The sequence below is a fragment of the Staurois parvus genome, unplaced genomic scaffold, assembly GCF_062004578.1.
Source record: "Staurois parvus isolate SC_StPar_1 unplaced genomic scaffold, SC_StPar_1.0 ptg000096l, whole genome shotgun sequence".
In the NCBI taxonomy this organism is placed as follows: domain Eukaryota; kingdom Metazoa; phylum Chordata; class Amphibia; order Anura; family Ranidae; genus Staurois; species Staurois parvus.
The window spans coordinates 12,361,183-12,385,897 of record NW_028317892.1 but is presented as its reverse complement, the minus strand read 5'-3'; the positions used below and the strand labels follow the sequence as shown (position 1 = coordinate 12,385,897).

Below are 24,715 nucleotides of genomic sequence, written 5' to 3'. Positions count from 1 at the left end.
GATTACTAGTGATCAGTGATTGCTACAGCTAATCACATGATACAGGGTGCTGTGATTGTCTCAGGTACCATGTGATAGCTGTGGGCCAATCACAGCTCACTGGTATAGGAAGCAGAGCTGTTATGAATAAGATTCTTTCATAACAGCTTTGTTGAGATTGTGATCATGTGATCGTATAGCAATCACATGATCCCCAGGCAGCTCAAAGCAGCCCAGTACCAGGAGCCGCAATCCACTGGACACAGCAGTTGCGGGCGGGGGGGTTAGCATGCTCCTAAAGCAGAGCAGGCATGTATGTGCATGTACATGATTGTGCCTGCACATCCCGCCCAGTAAAATTACTGTGGGCGGCCAGCAAGTGGTTAAAGAAATCCTGTCTAAATGACTTTTGAACATTTTTAATCTCTTCACATTTGGAAGAACAGTTAGCATACCCTCCAGTTTCCATTAGCCTGGAAAAGTGTGTTTCTGTGCCCAAAACAATAATTGCAAATACAGTATTTGCCAGCACACCACAGATCTTCATTTACAGTTGTGTCCAAAATTATTCAACCCCCACTGAAATTGAGTGTTTTGGCCAGTTTGACATTGCTTTTGATCATTCAGTCATCTTGCTTACATTTACATTAAAGAGGCACTTGTAGGTCAGACAAATATAACATAACAGTTATAATGAAATAACCACAAATGTCTTTTCTGTGCTCACAGCATTATCAGTTTTATTCAACCCCCAAGTGACATTCAATCTTAGTACTTAGTACAGCATCCTTTTACAGTTATAACAGCTTTTAAACGTGAAGCATAGCTTGACACAAGTGTCTTGCAGCGATCTACGGGTATCTTCGCCCATTCTTCATGGGCAAAGGCCTCCAGTTCAGTCACATTCTTAGGCTTGCGCACTGCAACTGCTTTCTTTAAGTCCCACCAGAGGTTCTCAATCGGATTTAAGTCTGGTGACTGCGATGGCCACTCCAAAATGTTCCAGCCTTTCCTCTGCAACCATGCTCTAGTGGACTTGGAGGTATGCTTGGGATCATTGTCCTGTTGAAAGGTCCAACGTCTCCCAAGCCTCAGGTGTGTGACGGACTGCATCACGTTTCCATCCAATATCTCCTGGTACTGAAGAGAATTCATGGTACCTTGCACACGCTGAAGCTTCCCTGTACCTGCAGAAGCAAAACAGCCCCAAAGCATGATTGACCCTCCACCATGCTTCACAGTAGGCAAGGTGTTCTTTTCATCATAGGCCTTGTTCTTCCTCCTCCAAACATAGCGTTGATCCATGGGCCCAAACAGTTCTAATTTTGTTTCATCAGTCCACAGAACACTATCCCACAACTTTTGTGGTTTGTCCACATGGCTTTTGGCATACTGCAGTCGACTCTTCTTATTCTTTGGAGACAGCAAGGGGGTACGCCTGGGAGTTCTGGCACGGAGGCCTTCATTACGCAGTGTGCGTCTTATTGTCTGGGCTGAAACTTCTGTACCCACATCTGACAAATCTTTTCTCAGTTCCTCAGCAGTCACACGGGGACTTCTCTCCACTCTACGCTTCAGGTAGCGCACAGCAGTCGAAGTCAGCATCTTCTTTCTGCCACGACCAGGTAGCGTTTCAACAGTGCCCTTTGCCTTGAATTTGCGAATGATGCTTCCTAAGGTGTCTCTTGGTATGTTTAACATCTTTGCAATCTTCTTATAGCCATTGCCCTTCCTGTGAAGAGAAATCACCTCTTCTCTTGTCTTCCTGGACCATTCTCTTGCCTTCACCATGTTTGTAACCACACCAGTAAATGTCTAGAAGGAGCTGAGTATCACAGTCATTTTAAAGCTGCCTAATTGGTGCTTATTATGCTTGATTGCTGCTCGGTGACATCCACAGGTGTTTTCAATACCTGATGGAAAGCACCTGTATGAACCTCTGTTCTTCAGAGTGGTAGTCTTTAAGGGGTTGAATAATTGTGGCAATGAAGAAACCACATAAGAACCATTTACTACTGTATTACATAAACAATTGATGTCATTTTAGTTGCATTTGGGTAGTTACAACGTCCTTGTAGGATTTGATTCTGAATACAATTCCAAATGTACACTATAGTCCCTAAACCCCTTTACAGCATTGGGGGTTGAATAATTTTGGACACAACTGTAAGTCCAAACTGTTCTTTATTGGAGAATGATCACATCAACAGCAAAATGGAGTTCAATGCTTCAAAGCAACACAAAATCCCTTCATCTGGCATGTGATGTGCCCAAAACAACACCCCAACTACATAAAGCTGACTCACATCACAGTTAACATACAGTAACATTGATAATCTACTATGTTGTCATGAAACCAGATTTTTTTTTGGGGGGGGGGGGGGTCCTGATTCAGACATGTTCGGTTTTGGCATGTTAAGAAAGAAAAAGGGACCACACGTTGGTCCTAGCTTTAAAATTCTTCCACATGTTGTGCAACATAAACCTTATAAAATTTAAAAAAATATATTAATCTGTGAGAAAATACTGTTTATTGGGGTGTTCCAAGCCAGATGGCTTGGAACACCCCAATAAACAGTATTTTCTCACAGATTAATATTTTTTAAATTTTATAGGGTTTATGTTGCACAACTTGTTTAGGGCCCATTCACACTTCTCAGTTGCGATACATTGCAGTACAGATTCCAGTAATTGCAGATAAATGATATTGCAAGAAACTAAGCACTTTACCACTCATGCAATAAATGATATGCTTTAATACAATTTATTAGAAGATCAGTCATTCCACTGCTTTAGATTGGGACAATTTTAATTGTATCTCCTCGTTAGAAACCACCATTTTATGTCTTTGTTATTCCATCATTTCCATTGCCATTTATGTGGTCATCGTGGTCAGCACTATCAAACTGATCACTGTGTTATCAGTGTAGAAAAAGTGGCATTGTAAAAACATGAGATTATACTAAATTAAAACAAATACCTATGCTAGCTATTTCAAAAAGCTATTTCGTAAGCAAGGCCAAGCACCTCAGGCAAAAAAAACTAATGGTCAATAATTAACCATACAGTTCTGCAAAATAATACGGTTCAGATAAACCCTTGTCCTCAGCTTTGCTGCAGTCATGAAACTGCAGTTGACAGTGACACACAAATTGCCAGAAACAGCTATGTAAGTAAAATTGAATCCAGCAAAGCAGAGTCTGAAAATGAGTCTATCTGTTCCAACATTGTTGTTTGTTGGCTACATTACTGATTTAACTTTTCCATTTGTAATAAAATATTATATAAAGTCTTTTCTCCTACTTTACAAAACTCTATAAAGCACAGTTTTAAATTGAGTGAGTTAAAGTGGAACTTTAGGTAATAAATAAAAATGGGTGAACAGGCTGGATTTGAATGCAGAAAGGACATGGTTTGTCTTTTCTGCATTAAAATGACCAACCTGCCTGTCTGCACCTGTACAGTGAGCTGCGCACACACAGCTCTCTGTAGAAATTCTGCAATGCTGAAACAGACAAAAGTCCCACTCATGTGCGGGAGCAGGGGCGGACTGACCATTTGGAAACTCGGGCACTGGCCGAGGGCCAGTAGGGGGCCCCATGAGATGCCCCTGGTACCTTTTTTATAGGCTTTTTTGAGTTTGGCCAAGAACAAAGGGGCCCCATGATCCCCTATTGCTCGGGGGCCTCATGAGTTGTCAGTCCGCCCCTGTGTGGGAGTGACATCATCCTCACAAGGCTAATGTAAGCAGTGCCTGGAAGCCAGCCACTCGAAGATGTCAGTGGCCAGCGTGGAGCTACAGGGAGCATCGCTGGAGCCAAGGTAAAAAAAGTTCAGCTTTAAGGCCTGGTTCACACTACATGTGTTTCAGTTGCATTTTTTCTGCATCCAAAATGCACAGAAAGTAGGTTATATGGTTGTCAATGTCATAGTTCACATTAGTGCTTGTAGTTCCAGTGCGTTCCAGATGCAGAAAAAAAAAGTAGAACAGGCTGCATTCTTTCTGCACAGAACTGTACTGGAAGGTGGTAAAACGCATCAAAAACGCACCAAGAACACACATGTCCCTATTTAAATTGAAAAAAAAGAAAGAGGAAAAAATTGGAAATGCATAAAAAATGGAAAGCATCAAAAACACACCAAAAACGTGTCAAAAAGTGCATGCAAAAACGCATCTGGACTGCGTTTCTATAGTGTGAACCGGCCCTAAAGGCTAGTTCACACTAGATGCAGTTCAGTGTTCACACTAGATGCAGTTCAGTGCACTTTTTTTCTGCACCAAGAATGCATGCACAGTGTTTTCCATGTATTTCAATGGCCCTGGTTCACACTAGTGAACATGCCACATTTTATCTGCACAGAACCTTACTGGAACATGGCAAACTGCATCAAAAACTGCACCAGGACTGTGTGTGGTGTGAACTGTAAGCAAATACGTATCCGGAATGTATCCGGAGTGCATTTTTGTAGTGTGAACTGGCCTTAATGTTAGGTATAAATTCCACTTGCCTCCGTGACTGCATTCAAGCTTGAGTTTTATAAAAGATCAACTTCCCTGAAGAGCTTCTGGACCACTGTACATAATTAAACCAGAACTCCACGTCAATTTTTTATTTTCCCATGTATTGGGGCTGTGCCCACTCTGCATGGGAAAACTGCTCATTTCAGGGATTCAGGAAGATCTATACTTACCCTGTCCTCCAATCCTCTGGAAAACCATGCTCCCCCACATCCACAGGTGGACTGTTCCTGCCGTCTTCATGCCCGGAGCCGGTCTATGGGCGTGATGACATCAGGAACAGTCCATTCACAAGATCGCTAGTGTGCAGGGGGGCAGAAGCAGCAGGGACTGGTCTTGCACTCTGAGGATAAGCGGATTCGGTAAGTATATCTTCACTTTTATCACCCTTAGTCAAAAACGAGCAGTTAGCCTATGCAGTGTGAGCACAGCCCCACTGCATGGTAAAAAAAACCTTTTTTCACAGATTTCTGCTTTAAGTATTCTGTCCCACTTTCATGCTTTCATGTAATTTATCTGTGTTGTATTGAACTGCAATAGTTTTTTTTCTGTAGTATGTTGACATCTAGTGGCAGTCTTGGGCCACTGCAATTTGTTTATTACTGAGTTTTTGGTTTCTCCCTATGTCCATTCCTCCAGTTTAGTGCTTGTTAGTTATGTCCTAGCTTGACCCCCTTTCTATTTTTTTTATGTTCCTTCAGTCAGTGTTGGTCCTTCACAGAGACAGGGCTTAGGAAAATCATTGTCTTTTTACACTTCAAATCACTATAAAAACAACATCTGTACTGCAGCTGCCTGAAGCAAAATTGTGTTGGATTCAACTGCTGTGTTTTTTGAGTCGTTAGGCTGCCTGTAGATGGTGCCAAGTCAGCAGGTGACTATACTGTCTGGACAAACTGGGTTACATAATTGCATAGTTACATAGTTAGTCTGGCTGAAAAAAGACAAAAGTCCATCAAGTTCAACCATTATAACAAAAAAAAAAAGTTATAATCCTATACCCACAGTTGATCCAGGGGAAGGCAAAACAAAACCCAGCAAAGCATGATCCAATTTTCTCCTGCATGGGAAAAAATTACTTCCTGATCCCCCGAGAGGCAATTGGATATTCCCTGGATCAACTTTACCTATAAATTATTACTAACACTATACAGTATTTATAAAGCACCAACAGTTCGCTCAGCGCTGTACATTACAATGGGGGACAATACATGAGACAGTACAATAACAATACAGTGCAATACACGAGGGGTACGAGGGCCCTGCTCCTTGGAGCTTACAATCTAGGAGGGAGGGGATAGTGGTACGGGAGGAAAAGCTGTGGGGGATGGAGTGGTAGGAAGAGTGGAGGAGATCAGCAGTTAGCAGAGGGTGAGGTAGGCTTCCCTGAAGAGGTGGGTTTTTAGGGTGCTCCTAAAGGAGAGGAGAGTGGGTGATAGTCTGATGGATTGGGGTAGGGAGTTCCAGAGGATGGGTGATGCCCTGGAGAAGTCCTGGAGGCGGGCATGGGAGGAAGAGATCAGGGAACTAGAGAGAAGGAGGTCTTGTGAAGAGCGGAGAGTGCGTTTTGGGTGGTATTAGGATATTAGGTCGGTGATGTAGTTTGGGACAGAATTATGGGCAGCTTTGTACGGCAGTTTAGCAGTTTGAATATGATCCGTTGGGGAATCGGAAGCCAGTGGAGGGATTGGCAGAGTTAGTATCCAGTTATATTCTATGTATCCGAGAAAGAATCCAGGCCTTTTTTGAAGCAATCCACTGAGCTGGCCAGAACCAACTCTTGAGGGAGTCTATTCCACATTTTCACATCTTTTACTGTAAAGAAACCTTTCCGTGTTTGGAGATTAAATCTCTTTTCCTCCAGAAGTAAAGCCTGCCCCTTGTCCTCTGTGATGACCTCAGGGTGAATAACTCTAGACCGAGTTCACCATATGACCCACTGATGTATTTATACATATTGATCATATCCCCCTTAATCTCCTCTTCTCAAGAGAGAATAAATTCAGTTCCTCTAATCTTTCCTCATAGCTGAGCTCCTCCATGCCTCTTATCAGTTTGGTTGCCCTTCTCTGTACTTTCTCCAGTTCCCCAATGTTCTTTTTGTGAATTGGTGCCCAAAACTGAACTGCATATTCCAGATGAGGTCTTACTAATGATTTGTTCAGGGATAATATGATATCTCTCTCTCTGGAGTCTATACCTCTTTTAATACAAGAGAGGATTTTGCTCGCTTTAGAAACCACAGCTTGGCATTGCATTCCATTATTAAGCTTGTGATCTACCAGAACTCCCAGATCCTTCTCCACCATTGATTCCCCTAATTGTACTAAGTCTAAGGAGTCTAAGGAGGTATGTTAATGCATAAAGCAGCATTTAAAACAGAACATTTGGGAGTCCTTATACTGTATGTGTTAATAAACCTCAGTCAGCATGCTACAGCATGGCCCTTGGGAATTTTCAAAATGTCCAAACATGAGGCCATTGCTGACTTCTCTTTCTAAAAACAATAGTTATGTGGCAGCCATGCTAACCTTGTTATTAGAGAAGCACTGAACTGTGGAACCTATACTCAAAAAGGCAAGCATAGGGTAATTGACTAGATCCCAAAATTGCTGTGTGCTCCCTGCAGCTGATCTTTTTGCCACAACTGACTGACAATGCCTTGATCTGCACTATTGCTCTGTGTGGCGGCAGCCATCTTGATAAAGGAGCATGGCTTTGCCCCCCCCCCCAAATCTGACATCACCAAATCTTGCTTCAAATCTTGTAAGACTGTCAGCCCTGGTTCACACTGCAGCAGTGCAGGTAATCCTATGTGATTCATACAGGAACTGCACCGCATTCCTGTGCAAATCACGTGTGATTTGTGTTCGGTGCGATTGGCGCATACATTTTGTATGGCTCTATTCGCACCGCACCCACACCAAAAACGGGCAGGACCCTTTTTTGGTCCACACTAGAATCGGATTGCATGGGTATTCACACCTATGTGATCCGATTCTGCACATTGCACCGCGTTTTGCGGAACGATGTGGGGGTGTTGTCAACTTAACATACACACCCTCATCGGTCCATGTGAACGAGATGCGATTGTGATGCATTGCGGAATTCGCACTGAAAATGCTGCAAGTTCCGCACCGCATCAGTGTGAAGGAAGGATCAGTCACAGACAGAAGTACATCTCACAATGCAGATATTTAGCTACGGCTGTAGGCACAGGAGTTCCTAAGCACACTCACATGCTAGTGAGTAAACTATTGTGTACCCCATACCAACCTCTCCAGTGCTAAAACACATTTCAGCCTGATTTTTGTTTTACCTTGTTCTTGTAGTGAGATACAGCTTGTATTACTTTCTGAGACTACCAGGCTTGGAAATTCTTCCAGAGGAAGCTGTTGGGGGCTTAGTTCCTATTGATGTAGGAACAACCAGAAAATTACATCTCCCGAAAGCATTAAATGTAATGAAGGTTCTTGGAAGTCAAGGCAGCAGAATTATTTTGCTGTAATAGAAATCAATGAATGCAAATAGAGACAGAGAGTGGTAGGGATATATGGAGTTCTGTAGCTCCAGTTGTACCTCCAAACCTGTTCTGGATACATATCCAGAACAGGTTGGAGGTACAACTGGAGCTACAGAACTCCATATATCCCTACCACTCTCTGTCTCTATTTTGGGTCTCAGACTGCAGTGCTGGTACCATTAGCGTTGATTTACTAAAGGCAAATAGACTGTGCAATTTGCAAGTGCAGTTGCTCTCCGCAAGAACATTTTCTCCACAGCTTAGTAAATGCGGGGAAACTCTGCTGAATTCCATCATTCAATATGCAAGCAAATTTTTCTTTGCATGTGATTGGATATTCATTGCAAAGTGAATGTTCACCTCATTTACTAAGCTCTGGATCAATTGCCCTTGCAGATTGCACAGTCTATTTGCCTTTAAAGTGTTGCTAAATCCAGGACCCTGCATTCACTATATCTGGTCTCCTACAGTACACAGAACATGGAAATGCAATTATTTTAGTAAATATAAACTGCTAAATACCTTTTCTCATCAGCAGTTAGAGCAGTCTTGTGACTTCAGCAGAGCACTGGTTAAAGCTTGTAGGAGGAGCTTTATTTCTGCTCTAGAAGGATGCCTCTGTCTGGACAGTGCTGATTGGCCCTGTGCTGATCACATGCACTCTTCCAAGAAAAAAAAAAAAACCTCTCTAGCAATACACACCAAACTGAGCATGTGCATGTGACTATGGATTCAGTCTGTCTTATCAGGTGGACATTTGAACAAGAGGAGGGGCAGAGAAAACAGGACCAATCAGCCTTTTTACACAATGCAGAGGATTAACCACTTAGGTTTCACAGTGAGTATACAAAGCATGCTTTACTGCATATACAGACTGATTTTACTGTTGTAGGTTTAGCAACACTTCAGATCAGTCCCATTGGCTCCCTTTCCCCCTTGGCCATTCACAGAATATTCTATGAATAGCCAAGGGAGAAAGGGGGGGGGTGAAAAGAGAAATACTTTCTGCAATCTACAAACATTTTATATCAGCTCCCATGTCTTTAGCAGGCTGAAAGTACAGCTGTACTATCCAACATGAAGTGACTGTTTTTAAAGTATAATCAGGGGTGGACTGACAACTCATGGGGCTCCCGGGCAATAGGGGATCATGGGGCCCCTGTGTCCTTGCACAAACTCAAAAAAGCCTATGAAAAAGGTACCAGGGGCTTCTAATGGGGCCCCCTACTGACCCGAGCCCTCGGGCAGTGCCCGAGTTTCCAAATGGTCAGTCCGCCCCTGAGTATAATGCAATGATTCTGGCCATGTGTTACGCATGAGCAAAGATAACATTTATTCGCACATCAGAACTTAACCAAAACCTCTGTGCCTGGAGCTAGCCTTTAAGCACAAACTAACAAGTAATTTAATATTTTAAATGATATATGCTCACTCACCTTCCAGATTCTCGGAGAATTTTGATTCCATCTGGGGGGATTCTTCTAGTTACATAAATCTTTGGTAATTGTTTACCTGCAGCCTTCATAGCTTGAGATCTGCAGCAGATGTGAGGACCTCCAACTAGCGTTCTGAACAGAACTCTCAAATGACAAGAAGTCCGCATGCTAAGGTGACATATACCACAATTTCTGGAGGACTTTGGTTAGAACTTGTGCCAGATGAGCAAGTCTGGAATTTTGTGCAAACAGTAACAGTGGGAGGACATTAAAACTTAAAGCCAATAGATAAGCTACATGTCCTACTTGCACCTATGACCTCTTTTTTGTACTGGTAGATTATTAATAACTTGTCGTACACAAGTCAATAGTGTTAGCTTACTAGTCTGCTCAACTGGTCCCAAAAACACCCAGCTTTATAAAAATGTTTTGCAAAGAGGAATAGGGAAACAACAGTGTACAAATATTCAAAGCTGATAGAGCGTACTCACTGTGATTCAGTGTCCCATGGCAATAAAATATAAAAAACCTCCGAGGGGGTAAACATTTTTAATAAGAAGGTATATATACAGATGATCAAATAAAACAAGAAAAGGTGCAGCGCATGTGATAAAACTGATAAGTGTCTGATAAATACAACCAGAAATCAATAAAAAACACATATAAGTCCCATTGATTAGCTCTTATGGCGTGAAGGTGCTATTCAAAATGAAATCCCAGCAGGCTGTGCGTGAATAATCTGGGAATCAGAAGTATACCATAAGGTGAGAAATGGTGACCATCTGGTGGTGTGCGACAGATTAGTGGGATTGCAAACTCACCAGAAGCGCAATCTTAGTGCGCGTTGGTTATAAACATCAGCCTGGAGATCTCCCCTCAATGGAACCTGGTCTGGTCTCAAAATCTCCCCCTCTGATGGTATAGGCGTTTAAGTGATGTCAGTCAGATGTCCCTCTTATGGGTTGCATAATGATGTCTGGTCATAGGGAATACCAATCCTTCCTCCGGGCTAAGCATCACCCCTTTTGAAAGTGTATGTTTATACAAAACGCGCCAAGAAGGAGCCTCGCTACGCAGTGACGTCACGCCGCCGGATCACGGAGGTCCAGCGGCCATCTTTACATGCTGACTGGTTAGTAACATTGGCAGCACAGGCTACTTTTTACCTGATTATCTACAGAGCTTTTTAGCAACCTTGATCACTTTTAACCATTTGCGGATTTTATTTGGATGATTTACATGTGTGTACACCATTTTTTACCCTTGATTAATTTCTCAATAAATGACAAGTTTACTACACTATGGGATCCCCTATTTTTTGCTCTACCATGAGCACTTAAACCCTCAGGACCCAGGTCTCACCTAGCCCGGAGGAAGGATTGGTATTCCCTATGACCAGACCTCATTATGCAACCCATAAGAGGGACCTCTGACTGACATCACTTAAATGCCTATACCATCAGAGGGGGAGAATTTGAGATCAGACCAGGTTCCATTGATGTTTATAACCAACACGCACTAAGATTGCGCTTCTGGTGAGTTTGCAATCCCACTAATCTGTCACACACTACCGGATGGTCACCATTTCTCACCTTATGGTATACTTCTCATTCCCAGATTATTCACGCACAGCCTGCTGGGATTTCATTTTGAATAGCACCTTCACGCCATAAGAGCTAATCAATGGGACTTATATGTGTTTTTTATTGATTTCTGATTGTATTTATCAGACACTTATCAGTTTTATCACATGCGCTGCACCTTTTCTTGTTTTATTTGATCTTATTGAGAGGACTTGTAGTTCCTTTTTTGGTGCTAGCAGCTGCTGTTTTTGTTAGCGCTCGCTGATTTTCTTTATATATATATATATATATATACAGTTGAGCTTATGTATTTTAGTCCTTACAGAATTGGTAAAATGTTGAGCATCTATTAATAAAATATGGGTGATCAAACCAAACACATATTTTTTTTTAATGTGAATTAAATTAAACTAGAAGACATCAAAGATTAGTGTAATAATTAAATAAGTCATAGCAATAAAGGGAAATTATCAAATAACAATGTCTAAAAGTCAACATACACTTAGTTCTTAATATTGTACATTGCCTCCCTTTGCATAAATTAGGGCTAGCAGTTGTTTGTTATAGTTGTGAATGATGCCCTTTATTTTCTCATATGATAAAGCTGCTCATTGTTCTTGGCGAAAAGCCTCCAGATCCTGTATATGATTCAGCTGCCTAGCATTGACTGCATGTTTAAGATATCCCTAAAGTGTCTCAATGCAGTTGATGTTAGGAGATTGTGATGGCCACTCCAGAACCTTCACTTTATTTTTAATGCAGTCACATAAGGGTTTTCTTGACCATATAATTTAGATCCCTGATGCCCAACCTGTGACTCAAAGGCCAAATATGGCCCTTTGGTATGTGATGTACTGCCCTCAATAGCAGTGATGTCTACTAGCCTCATGTAACATGTCTCCAGTTTTGTGTTGTCTTCTGCAGCAGATCTCTAGTAAAAAATGTAGCATGTCCACAGTCTCTGGCCATCATTTCCTCTATTAGGTCTGCGACTCCTGACAGTCCTCCTAACTGTTCCACATATTGAATGTTATGTGTGGCCTTTTGGTGATATCAGGGGATGCAGTTGAAGCCCCTATAGCTCATGGGTTGACATCCACTGCTTTAGATCATAGCCATGTTAGAATGTCCAAATGCACCCCATTCACAGTTTTCGGGCTGATGAATGTAAAATATTCTCCATTATTTTCTGTTACATTTATATCAGTTTTTTTCCAGTCTCTGGCCATCATTTCCTCTATTAGGTCTGCAGTCTCTGACAGTCCTCCTAATCATTACATATATTGAATGTTATGTGCAGCCATTTGGTAATATCAGGGGCTGGAGTTGAGGTCCCTATAGCTCATAGGTTGACATCCACTGCTTTAGATCATAGCCATGTTAGAATGTCCAAATGCACCCCATTCACAGTTTTCGGACTGATGAATGTAACATTTTCTCCATTATTTTCTGTTACATTTATATCAGTTTTAAAGAGTAACTCCACTTTTGTTGAGAAAAGAAACCTCTCTAGATGGTCAGTTTTTATTGCATTACTTTGCTGTAGACTCCTACCTGCTTCTGCTCTGAAGAACTATGTCCTTGGAGGGCTGATTCCTGAATTTGAATGTCTGCATTCATTTTGATCAGGTGATGCAATCGCAGTGCCTTTAGAAGTAATTAGCCCTTTGAGATTGTCTCACCAAAAATGACATTTTTGTTGCAGAGCATGCCAAAAATCTGACTTCTGCCTTAGTGCAGCATTCTGGGAAAATCACTAAGCCAGTCCCGAACAGGAACTGACATTTCTCGGTAAGTTCTGTACACCAACTATGCACAGAAGGCCTCCAAGTTGCCACATTGAATTGTACAGTAAATGACAGTAGTTGCAAATTAAAAAGGAAAGGTAATTCTGAATAACATACTATATGGGTAAATTATTTTTCCATCATTTGCTTTTTCCTTCATGAGCTGGAACAAGTGGAGTTACCCTTTAACTAAATTCCCTGTGCCACTGAAGTTCACCCCCCCACACACACACAAAATAGCAGAGTTTACTCTCCATGCTTAACAGAAGGTATTGGGGTTATTTTACTACAAGCAAAAAGACTGTTCACTTTATAAGGGAAATTGCACTTTGCAAGCAAATTTGCCCCAGAGCTTAGTGAACGAGGCAAAGCTCTACTGACTTCTATCATCCAATCATGTACACGCAAAAATGCTGGTTTTATTTTCCTTATACATTCGGAACCTTCACCTCATTCACTAAGCTCTAGGGTAAATTCCCTTGCAAACGGCAACTTCCATGCAAAGTGAACAGCCTATATGCTGTTAATAAATCAGCCCCATTATGTGCTTCTCTTCATAGGACTTGTAGACTCATCCCTAAACATAGCATCTCTGGTTGTGACCATGAAGATTAGTTTTGGTCTCATCACTCTAAATTATTTTTTTCCAAAAATTTTGAGTGCAGTTTGATGTCTTGTAAGTGAACTGGTTTGTGGTGTTGGTGTACATGAAATGGCTAACATTTGACATATTCTACTAGGGTGTTTTACAATTTTTAAGCAAAACTACTTTTAAAAATATGGATATCCAATCAATAAATCAGAGTCAGCTCTCAGGAGGAATGAAACTGGGTGAGGCAAAATCATGCTCTACTAACAAGTTGAGGTTATTTAAGACAGTTTAAAGTGTTACTAAACCCACAACAGTAAAATCAGTCTGTATATGCTGTAAAGCATGCTTGTTATACTCACTGTAGAACCTAAGGGGTTAATCCTCTGCATTGTGTAAAAAGGCTGTTTGATCCTGTATTATTTGATCCTCCCCTTCTTCCATAGTCCCCGCCCATCTGCTGATAGTACAGAGCCCTAGGAGGCGCTCTGTACATGCTTAGTTTGGTGTGTATTGCTAGAGAAGGTTTTTTTTGGGGGGGGAGTGCATGTGATTGGCACAGGGCCAATCAGCACTGTCCAGACAGAGGGTCAGGGATCATGCAGCCTCATAGGACAATCAGTGGTAAATGAAAACATCTCCTACAAGCTTTTGCCAGTGCTCAGCTGGACAGTGATAGAAGTCACAAGACTGCTATAGACCGATGATGAGAAAAAGGTATAAAAAGCAATTTAGTATTTTATGTTTACTAAAACAATTACATTTCCATGTTCTGTGTACTGTGGGAGACCATATAGAGTGAATGCAGGGTCCTGGGTTTAGTAACACTTTAAATGTAATAAAATCCTGGCAAGAATGAGCACAGCAACAATATCAACAAGGTTTCTCTTAGGCATTTCCAGTTGTGCAGTCCAAACTCTTCTGCGGAAGCACAAAGAAGCAGGAAATTTTAAAAAGGTATTGAAACCAAAAGCAAACATTTATTATATTGCAGATTTCCAGTTCTTACGTGTGATGGCTGTATTGGTTTTCTTTTTTAGACTTTCTTTTCCTTTAGTTTCACCTGGTGATCTGGCCAGTCTGTCCTTAGTCTGTTACAGTAAATCTGTTATTTTTCAACAGAACAAGCTGTACTGCATAAATATCAGTAACAGTGATGAGACAAAACATTTACCACTGACAGGTGTGCTGATCAGCTTTTATTTATTTATGTAAAACCGGTATCCCAACGGTTTCTGTAACTGCTTGTGCAACTGCAGTGTGAGATGGAAATTGGCACAATTTGTCAGTGTATTTAAATCTGCTAGTCCATCTAACACTCCTCTCCCCCAGACTGGAAATACTGCAGTCTAAAGGTACTATACTCCTTCATCCAGAGCGGAGGCACTCTAATACAGGAGGTGTGTTACTGGCTAGATCAGCGGTTCTCAACCTTTGGGGGTCGAACGACACTTTCCCAGGGGTCGCCTAAGACCATCGGAAAACACATATTTCCGATGGCCTTAGGAACCGAGACACCGCTCTTTGATCCGTCTGCAGGTGTGGGCGGGATGACATGCCGTCTCTGTCATCTGGACACACCCCCGGGATCAATCCTTCCTCGTCGGTGATTGGCCGCCGGAACTGTAGCTCAAGAGAGGCACACAGGCGGCCAATCACCGGCGAGGAGGTGGAGCTTGGAAAGGAGGAGCCGAGCGGCACCGCGAAGCACGAGCGAGTGAAGAGGAGGAAAGCGGCCGGAGAAGGAAGCCATCTGACTGGTAAGTGTTTGTACCATGGGAGAGGGAGGGAGCGAGCCCAGGCTGGAGCAGGGGTCAGCAAGGTAAGTATCATTGGTGTCAGTGGGAGGAATAGTGCCCAATCATTGGTGTCACTATTACCAATGATGGGGCACTATTCCTCCCCCCACTGACACCAACGATGGGGCACTATTCCTCCCACTGACACCAACGATGGGGCACTATTCCTCCCACTGACACCAACGATGGGGCACTATTCCTCCCACTGACACCAACGATGGGGCACTATTCCTCCCACTGACACCAACGATGGGGCACTATTCCTCCCACTGACACCAACGATGGGGCACTATTCCTCCCACTGACACCAACGATGGGGCACTATTCCTCCCACTGACACCAACGATGGGGCACTATACTTCCCTCTGATACCAATGATGGGGCACTATTCCTCCCACTGACACCAATGACGGGGCACTATTCCTCCCACTGACACCAATGTTGGGGCACTATTGCTCCCCCTGATGCCAACGATGGGGCACTATTCCTCCCACTGATACCAATGATGGGGCACTATTCCTCCCACTGACACCAATGATGGGGCACTATTCCTCCCACTGACACCAATAATGGGGCCGTATTCCCCCCACTGACACCAATGATGGGGCACTATTCCTCCCACTGACACCAGTGATGGGGCACTATTCCTCCCACTGACACCAATGATGGGGCACTTTTCCTCCCACTGACACCAGTGATGGGACACTATTCCTCCCACTGACACCAGTGATGGGGCACTATTCCCCCCACTGACACCAATGATGGGGCACTATTCCCCCCACTGACACCAATGATGGGGCACTATTCCCCCCACTGACACCAATGATGGGGCACTATTCCCCCCACTGACACCAATGATGGGGCACTATTCCCCCCACTGACACCAATGATGGGGCACTATTCCCCCCACTGACACCTATGATGGGGCACTATTCCTCCCATTGACACCAACGATGGGGCACTATTCCTCCCCCCACTGACACCAACGATGGGGCACTATTCCTCCCCCCACTGACACCAACGATGGGGCACTATTCCTCCCACTGACACCAACGATGGGGCACTATTCCTCCCACTGACACCAACGATGGGGCACTATACTTCCCTCTGATACCAACGATGGGGCACTATTCCTCCCACTGACACCAATGTTGGGGCACTATTGCTCCCCCTGATGCTAGCGATGGGGCACTATTCCTCCCACTGACACCAATGATGGGGCACTATTCCTCCCACTGATACCAATGATGGGGCACTATTCCTCCCACTGACACCAATAATGGGGCCGTATTCCCCCCACTGACACCAATGATGGGGCACTATTCCTCCCACTGACACAAGTGATGGGGCACTATTCCTCCCACTGACACCAGTGATGGGGCACTATTCCTCCCACTGACACCAGTGATGGGGCACTATTCCTCCCACTGACACCAGTGATGGGACACTATTCCTCCCACTGACACCAGTGATGGGACACTATTCCTCCCACTGACACCAGTGATGGGGCACTATTCCTCCCACTGACACCAATGATGGGGCACTATTCCCCCCACTGACACCAATGATGGGGCACTATTCCCCCCACTGACACCAATGATGGGGCACTATTCCCCCCACTGACACCAATGATGGGGCACTATTCCCCCCACTGACACCAATGATGGGGCACTATTCCCCCCACTGACACCAATGATGGGGCACTATTCCCCCCACTGACACCAATGATGGGGCACTATTCCCCCCACTGACACCTATGATGGGGCACTATTCCTCCCATTGACACCAACGATGGGGCACTATTCCTCCCCCCACTGACACCAACGATGGGGCACTATTCCTCCCCCCACTGACACCAATGATGGGGCACTATTCCTCCCACTGACACCAATGATGGGGCACTATTCCTACCACTGACACCAATGATGGGGCACTATTCCTACCACTGACACCAATGATGGGGGCACTATTCCTACCACTGATACCAATGATGGGGCACTATTCCTCCCATTGACATCAGTGATGGGGCACTATTCCTCCCACTGATACCAATGATGGGGCACTATCCCTCCCACTGATACCAATGATGGGGCACTATTCCTCCCACTGCAAAATTACAGTTATGAAGTAGCAACGAAAATAATTTTATGGTTGGGGGTCACCACAACATGAGGAACTGTATTAAGGGGTCGCGGCATTAGAAAGGTTGAGAACCACTGGGCTAGATCATCAGGTAAAAAACAGAGGGGAAAAAGCCTAAAAATTACAACTAATTAGTTAACTGCATTATATTACATTTTTGGCCAATTTTATAGGCCAAAAACACAATGGTCAGCCAAGGAAAGCAGAACAGATTAAATACACACCATGCTGACTTCTCTTCAGAATTAAAAGATGTCCAGTGGCACCATCAGCTCAGACTTGGCAGAAACCAGTGGGACTCTGATACACCCATGTAAAAGGAAAAAGAGTCAAAAAGAGTCTTCATAGAAAGCTTGCTGCTTAAAAAGCCATGTTTCCGATATGCAAACAAGGACAAATGACTCGCCTATGCGCAAAAACACGATAACTGGTGTATATAAGAATGGCAGTAGGCTCTCTGGACTAATATATAGCAATCAATAAGTGCAGCGCTCTATGAGTACAAACTAAATCTCTACATACACAAATTATGACATAATGGTGGAACAAACTGTGAATCCTAATGAAAGTAAATGTTAAAACAGTGCAACAACACAATATAGTGCTTAGAGTGGAAATGACTGATAATAAGCCCCCTACTGCAGGGGATATACCCTATAACACAAGTGCTCAGTGTCAACACACTCTATTCATAACCATAAATAACTGCTGAAATCATATATATGAAATAAGTGAATAAATCAACACATCACTCAAAATCATATCTTAAATAACAAAACGTGCCACCAGTGTCCACAACATTGAATGCAAACATGCAGGTGAATCTTGTGCGTTTGTAGGCTCTGGTGATGACTCCACACCAGGGGTGAACTGACAACTCATGGGGCCCCCGGGCAATAGGGGATCATGGGTCCGCTGTGTCCTTGCCCAAACTCAAAAAAGCCTATGATAAAGGTATCAGGAGCATCTCATGGGGCCCCCTACTGACCCCGGGTCCTTGGGCAGTGCCTGAGTTTCCAAATGGTCAGTCCGCCCCTGCTCCACACACAGCTAGATTGGCCCCTCACCTCCTTGCTGCGACCCTAAAAGGGCCCAAATGCCTTATGGATCACTCCTGGATCCTCTTGGGTTAAAGCGTATCCTCAAGGAATATCCTAAATGGCTCTTATCCAGACATATCAGCTCCCACATGGTCCACAAAGAAAAAAGCCTCCATAGTGCATTACCATTTATTAATACAGTAATTAAAATCACATAACACATTTCTCCCCAGCAAGAGTGCCAGATATGGGGTCAAGACGTAGAAGACCTGTCAGAGGACAACAGGCTATACTTATAATAAGTATATAAGTTTTGGATTTACGAGGGAAAAGATAGTCACATGGAGCCCCCTGGATGCCCAGACTACATGGGGAGTAGTGACAAGATAGTTTGGGATAATAATAAATCCTCCTGAGGTTAAATGGATGATCCCTCAACTCAAGCTGCTCACACCCAACCTGAACCTAATAAGTGTATATAAAATGAAAAGATATTATGGTGAAGCGCTAAACAGTTAACACATAATAATAAAGTGAATATAAACAACATACACATATATGATTAATAACAAAACTAAAGTGATCTGATCCAATTAGGATCCAATAGTGAAATAATTAAGTGAAAAGTGAGAAAAAAACAGGAATACTCCTGAATAAATCCTTAATAAGTGAAAACACAAATACATATTACTTCAAACCCTCATATCCCCAAATGAGGGACTTTCTCCAAAAAATACAAAAAATGGAGTGTAAACTTAAGTGAATCCCCAACCAGGGGGATAATCAACCTAATAAAGTGATATGTGCTAAAGACAAATAAATACACATATCCACACTATAAACAGCCACATAAATGAAAGTGACAAAATATCACAAATAAAACTCAGTAAGTCCACATTGAATGTCCAATGTGAAAATAAACATATAGACCTGATCCTCAAAGGAATATCATGCAGGTCATATGGTGAATAGGTGATCACAGCAATGGTGAAAAAAATCCTGAAATGGCTAAAATGCCCCCTCACCTCCTCAATGTGACCACAAGGGCCAGCTCGCTTTTAGGATCACACCACGATCCTTACAGGTAATAACTCGTCACAGGAAAAAATAACCGCAAGAGATCCCATCAATCTTGGCACTTACTCCTCTCAGGTCCCCTCCAGGCACAGGTATCGCAATATAGCTCACTCTCCATAAAGGATCATATTAATAAAAAAAGAAAGATCCTCCATAGTGTAGTAAGGTTTAATAATGAACAAACAATAAAAAATGCCAATTGCCCACTCACATATACTCCACAGAACATCAGCTTCTAAACCTCATGCTATGGGTGTACTGCATGGGTTTTGTTAGATGTACCAAAATGGCGCCCACGCCGTAACTACATCACCGCGTACCAAAAACATGTAGCAGAATACATTTTGGCCTAAATTTATAACTAACTTTGAGTTTACTATATATTTTTTATAGCCAAAAGTAGAAAATATCGTTTTTCTTCAAAACTTTCGGACTTTTTTTGTTTATAGTGTGAAAAATAAAAAGCACACAGGTGATCAAATACCACTAAAAGAAAGCTCTATTTGTGTGAAAAAAGGACATACATTTAGTTTGCGTACAGCATTGCATGACCGCGCAATTATCAGTTGAATTAGTGCAGTGCCGAGTAGCAAAAAGAGGCCTGATCATCAAGGGGGGTAAATCTTCTAGAGGGCAAGTGGTTAATATATATATATATATATATATATTTAATGTACATTTTTGTAGTTTGTTTTTTGTTTAGCACAACACTTTTTTTTCTATATCTCTTTAGGTATTTAGGTGATTTGAGTATAGACATTTGCAAATTTTTGGTTAAGGTGATTTATGAGGGGCTGAATTTTGTGAAGCCGGTCAAATTCAGGGTCACCTTGAGGATGACAGAGTGTATTGTCGTTGAAATGCATAAAACACATTATACTTTCATATCTACAGTTGCAAGAAAAAGTATGTGAACCCCTTGGGATTACGTGGAGTTTTGCATGAATTGGGCATAAAATGTGCTCTGAACGTCATCTAAGTCACAACAATAGAAGAACACAGTCTGCTGAACATAATACTACACAAACATTAGATGTTGCCATGGTTTAATTGCACATAACATGTAAACATTCACAGTGCAGGGAGGAAAAAGTATGTGAGGCCCTAGCTTAATGACTTCTCCCAGAGCTAATTGGAGCCAGGAGTGAGCCAACCTTGACTCCAATCAGTGTGATGATATTGGATGTGTTGCTGACAACTGTCCTGCCCTTAAAAAACACACACCTGATTTGGGTTTACTGGTTTCAAGAAGCACTGTCTGATGTGAACCATGCCTCGCAGAAAAGAGCTCTCAGAAGACCTACGATCAAGAATTGTTGACTTGCATGAAGCTGGAAAGGGTTACAAAAGTATCTCCAAAAGCCTTGATGTTCATGTGTCCACGGTAAGACAGACTGTCTACAAATGGAGAAAGTTTAGCACTGTTGCTACTCTCCCTAGGCGTGGTCGTCCTGTAAAAATGACTGCAAGAGCACAGCGCAGAATGCTGCACGAGGTAAAGAAGAATCCCAGAGTGTCAGCTAAAGACCTACAGAAATCTCTGGCACATGCTAACATTTTTGTTGACACATTTACAATAAGGAAAACATTAAACAAGAATGGAGTACATGGGAGGACACCACGGAGGAAGCCATTGCTGTCCAAAAAGAATATTGCAGAACGTTTGAAGTTTGCAAAAGAGCACCTGGATGTTCCACAGCACTACTGGCAAAATATACTGTGGACAGATGAAACCAAGATTGAGTTGTTTGGGAAGAACACACAACACTATGTGTGGAGAAAAAAAGGCACAGCACACCAACATCAAAACCTCATCCCCAATGTAAAACATGGCGGAGGGAGCATCATGGTTTGGGGCTGCTTTGCTGCCTCAGGGCCTGGACGGATTGTTGTCATTGATGGGAAAATGAATTCCAGAGTTTATCAAGACATTTTGCAGGAAAACGTACGACCATCTGTCCGCCAACTGAAGCTCCGCAGAGGATGGGTGATGCAGCAGGACAATGACCCAAAGCATTCAAGTAATTCAACAAAACAATGGCTGCAACAGCACAGAATACGCCTTCTGGAGTGACCCAGTCAGAGTCCTGACCTCAACCCAATTGAAATGCTGTGGCATGACCTTAAGAGAGCGATTCATACCAGACATCCCAAGAATATTGCTACACTGAAACAGTTTTGTGAAGAGGAGTGGTCCAAAATGACTCCAGATCGTTGTGCAGGTCTGATCTGCAACTACAGGAAACGTTTGGTTGAGGTTATTGCTGCCAAAGGAGGGTCAACCAGTTATTAAGTCCAAAGGTTCACATACTTTTTCCTCCCTGCACTGTGACTGTTTACATGTTATGTGCAATTAAACCATGGCAACATCTAATGTTTGTGTAGTATTATGTTCAGCAGACTGTGTTCTTCTATTGTTGCGACTTAGATGACATTCAGAGCACATTTTATGCCCAATTCATGCAAAACTCCACGTAATCCCAAGGGGTTCACATACTTTTTCTTGCAACTGTATGCCTGGCCATGGCAGCAGAGAACACAGGCATATGATGAATCGGATCTGTGGACCAATACAACCGCAATTCATTTTTTTTTAGTAATGCCCATGTTGAGGGTTAGGTCCAAAAAAAATGTAAATTCGGAAACCGTAATGAGTTTCCATGCGAATGGTCTGGCAAGGTTTGAATTTGGGATGGCGGCGATAAATCGTTGTGCATATAAAATGCTTTGATCCACAATCAATGCATACAGATCTCCCGTGAAAAACAGCTCCAAAAAATCAAGGGAAGTAGTTAAATTTGCTATTTACACCTGAATTCCGGGTTGGGCAGTGAATGGGGGAAGTGCGGGTGCTGCAGAATTTGTGGGCTTCTAATCAGGATTTGCAAGCACATCCGGAAGGATACTTGGGGCTCTATGGGCCTGTGTGCGAATTCTTGGTGGTTGAGGGACAATACTTGTGCTCGCCACCGTAGCAGCTTGTACTGCACTTATGGGACTTGCCACGTCACCAAGTCATACTGCAGTGCTGGTATTATTATTATTATACAGGACTTATACAGCACCAATAGTTTACTCTGCGCTTTACAATATAACGGGAGACAATACAGCAACAATACAGTTCAATACAAGAGGGTTAGGAGGGCCCTGCCCCTTGGAGCTTACAATCTAAGAGGTATGTAAAAGACCAGGATGTACTAGGCCTTGGGAAGGAGACATGACAGTTCATAAATCATTACCCTTTTTACTATTTCCTCATCAATCTCTTTTCCCCCTACAGTCCATAACCAATATCCGTGGGTGGAAAACAGTCAGTTGCCACTCCTCTTTCTGTTTCACCCCACAACAGCAATTTGCCCTTGCTCATCTCTCCCCTGTCAATGACTGGATTCTTTTGTAACTATTTCCTCCAAGCCAAAATTATTCCCATATGCTTCCCAGCCAAGCATGGCCACTTACAGTATATACCATCCCCATGATTAAATCCCACTCCAAACTCTCCTCCCTAATAATTATGTCCCTTTGCATCCTGTTTCACTTCTCCAGTACCTAATCAACTCATGCTCTGCTACCTTTTCTTTCCTCTTCAGGCCAGCACTTATTTGGTCTCCATTGCCTCTTCCAATGTTCCATGGTCAGCTGCCACCTCTCTGCATGCCCTGCCAGGATCAGTTACCATATTGCCTTCTTTATGTTGCTGTTCCAGTTCCTGTATACCTTCTCCCCTCTACCCCAAGGGTATGATCAGGTACCTTTCTTCTTCCCCTTTTTTAATCATGGTCCCTCATGTGCTCCTGCTCTGCCTCTTCTCCCAGTGGTCTAAAATGTGCTGCCATTCTGCCTCTTATACTGCCCATCTCCATGAATATTTTATACTTAATCTGCCCTTATGATCCATTTTGTTGTCATGGCATGCTTGACCATAGAACACGTGTCCAGAAAATATTGGATAAAGTCAGGGAGGATTATAACCTTTATCAGTTTTTTTACCATCTGTATACCATAGGAAATATTTTCCATTCACTTCCTGTCCCATAGTCAAAATAGGAAATGAGCAGAAATCCCCCCTAATGAGGGAATCCAAATGTGTCACCAAGGTCACCAGATTTAGTGTCCCCACTGGAAGATTTCCCTAGTATTACTGTTCTGGTGTCAACCCAAAATGTAGGATTTCCTTTTACTTTACCTTTTCAACTGGGGTGCAGAAAAGAGCCCACAAGGGTGCCGCATCAACATCCCCGTCTGAGTGCTACATACAAACCCCCGTTCCTAAATCCCCACTCCTAGCACAGACCCTGCTCCAACTTCCACCCCCTCCCCCAATCACTTCTTCCAGCACAATCTCCTCAAATCCCCCCTCTTAGCACAACCCCCCAAATCCCTGTCTCCTAGCACATATGTGGACTATGCTCTCTCTCTCCCCCCCCCCCCGTACTGCCTGTACAGGAGCAGTGTGGGGAGGAGATAGGGGCAGTAATCAAATCCGGCACATTGGGATGGAAGGGCTACTCTGTGTTAACTCCTGTGCACTGGGACTCTGCAAGAAGAGAGAGAGCACAGCTCTTTCCTCCTCCCTGCAGCTATGTGTACTATAGCTAGCAGAACAGAAAGCTGTCGTGCCACCTGACATGTCATTAACAACCGATGACATCATTGTTTTGTAGGACGAGGGCGGTCGGCCCCCACAGCTTTCTGCTTTGCTGGCAATAGCACACATAGCTGCAGGGAGGAGGGGACAACTGTGCAAGCTGTTCTTTCTTTTTGAAGAATTTGCAGAGTCCCAGTGCACGAGAGTTAACACAGAGTAGCCCTTTCATCCCAATGTGAAGGCTTTGATTACTGCCCCTATCTCCTCCCCATACTGCTCCTGTACAGGCAGCAGAAATTGTGGATGGGGGCAGGTAATGGACCTAAAAACAGTCCATATTAACTCCAGGAGGGAGAGAAGTTGGGGGGGGAGAGAGCACAGTCTACATATGTGAGGGGGGATTAGGGGGGTTGTGCTAAAAGGGAGGATTTGAGGGGATTGTGCTGGGAGAAGTGATTGGGGGAGGGGGTGGAAGTTCGAGCAGGGTCTGTGCTAGGAGGGGGATTTGAGGGCATTGTGATAGGAGCGGGGGGTGTGTGTGTGTGATAGGAGTAGTTATTTGAGAGCGGGGGGAGGGGGTTGCTGGGAGGGGGGTTAGGGGGGATTTGTGCTAGGAGGGGGAGTTGGGGGGTGCTAGGATGGGGGATTTGTGC

At 43.4% G+C, this 24,715-nt stretch overlaps 1 protein-coding gene across 1 annotated transcript in view; it reads right to left on the bottom strand.

The window, feature by feature from the left end:
* LOC149467998 (glyoxylate reductase/hydroxypyruvate reductase-like) overlaps window positions 1-9,690 on the bottom strand; it is a 38,052-nt gene extending 28,362 nt beyond the window's left edge. The window contains exon 1 of the mRNA XM_089670906.1: window positions 9,458-9,690. Within this exon, the coding sequence (XP_089527032.1) occupies window positions 9,458-9,624 (167 nt within the window). The 5' untranslated portion in view covers window positions 9,625-9,690. The remainder of the gene's footprint in view (window positions 1-9,457) is intronic.
* Between the last annotated feature and the right edge of the window lie 15,025 nt (window positions 9,691-24,715).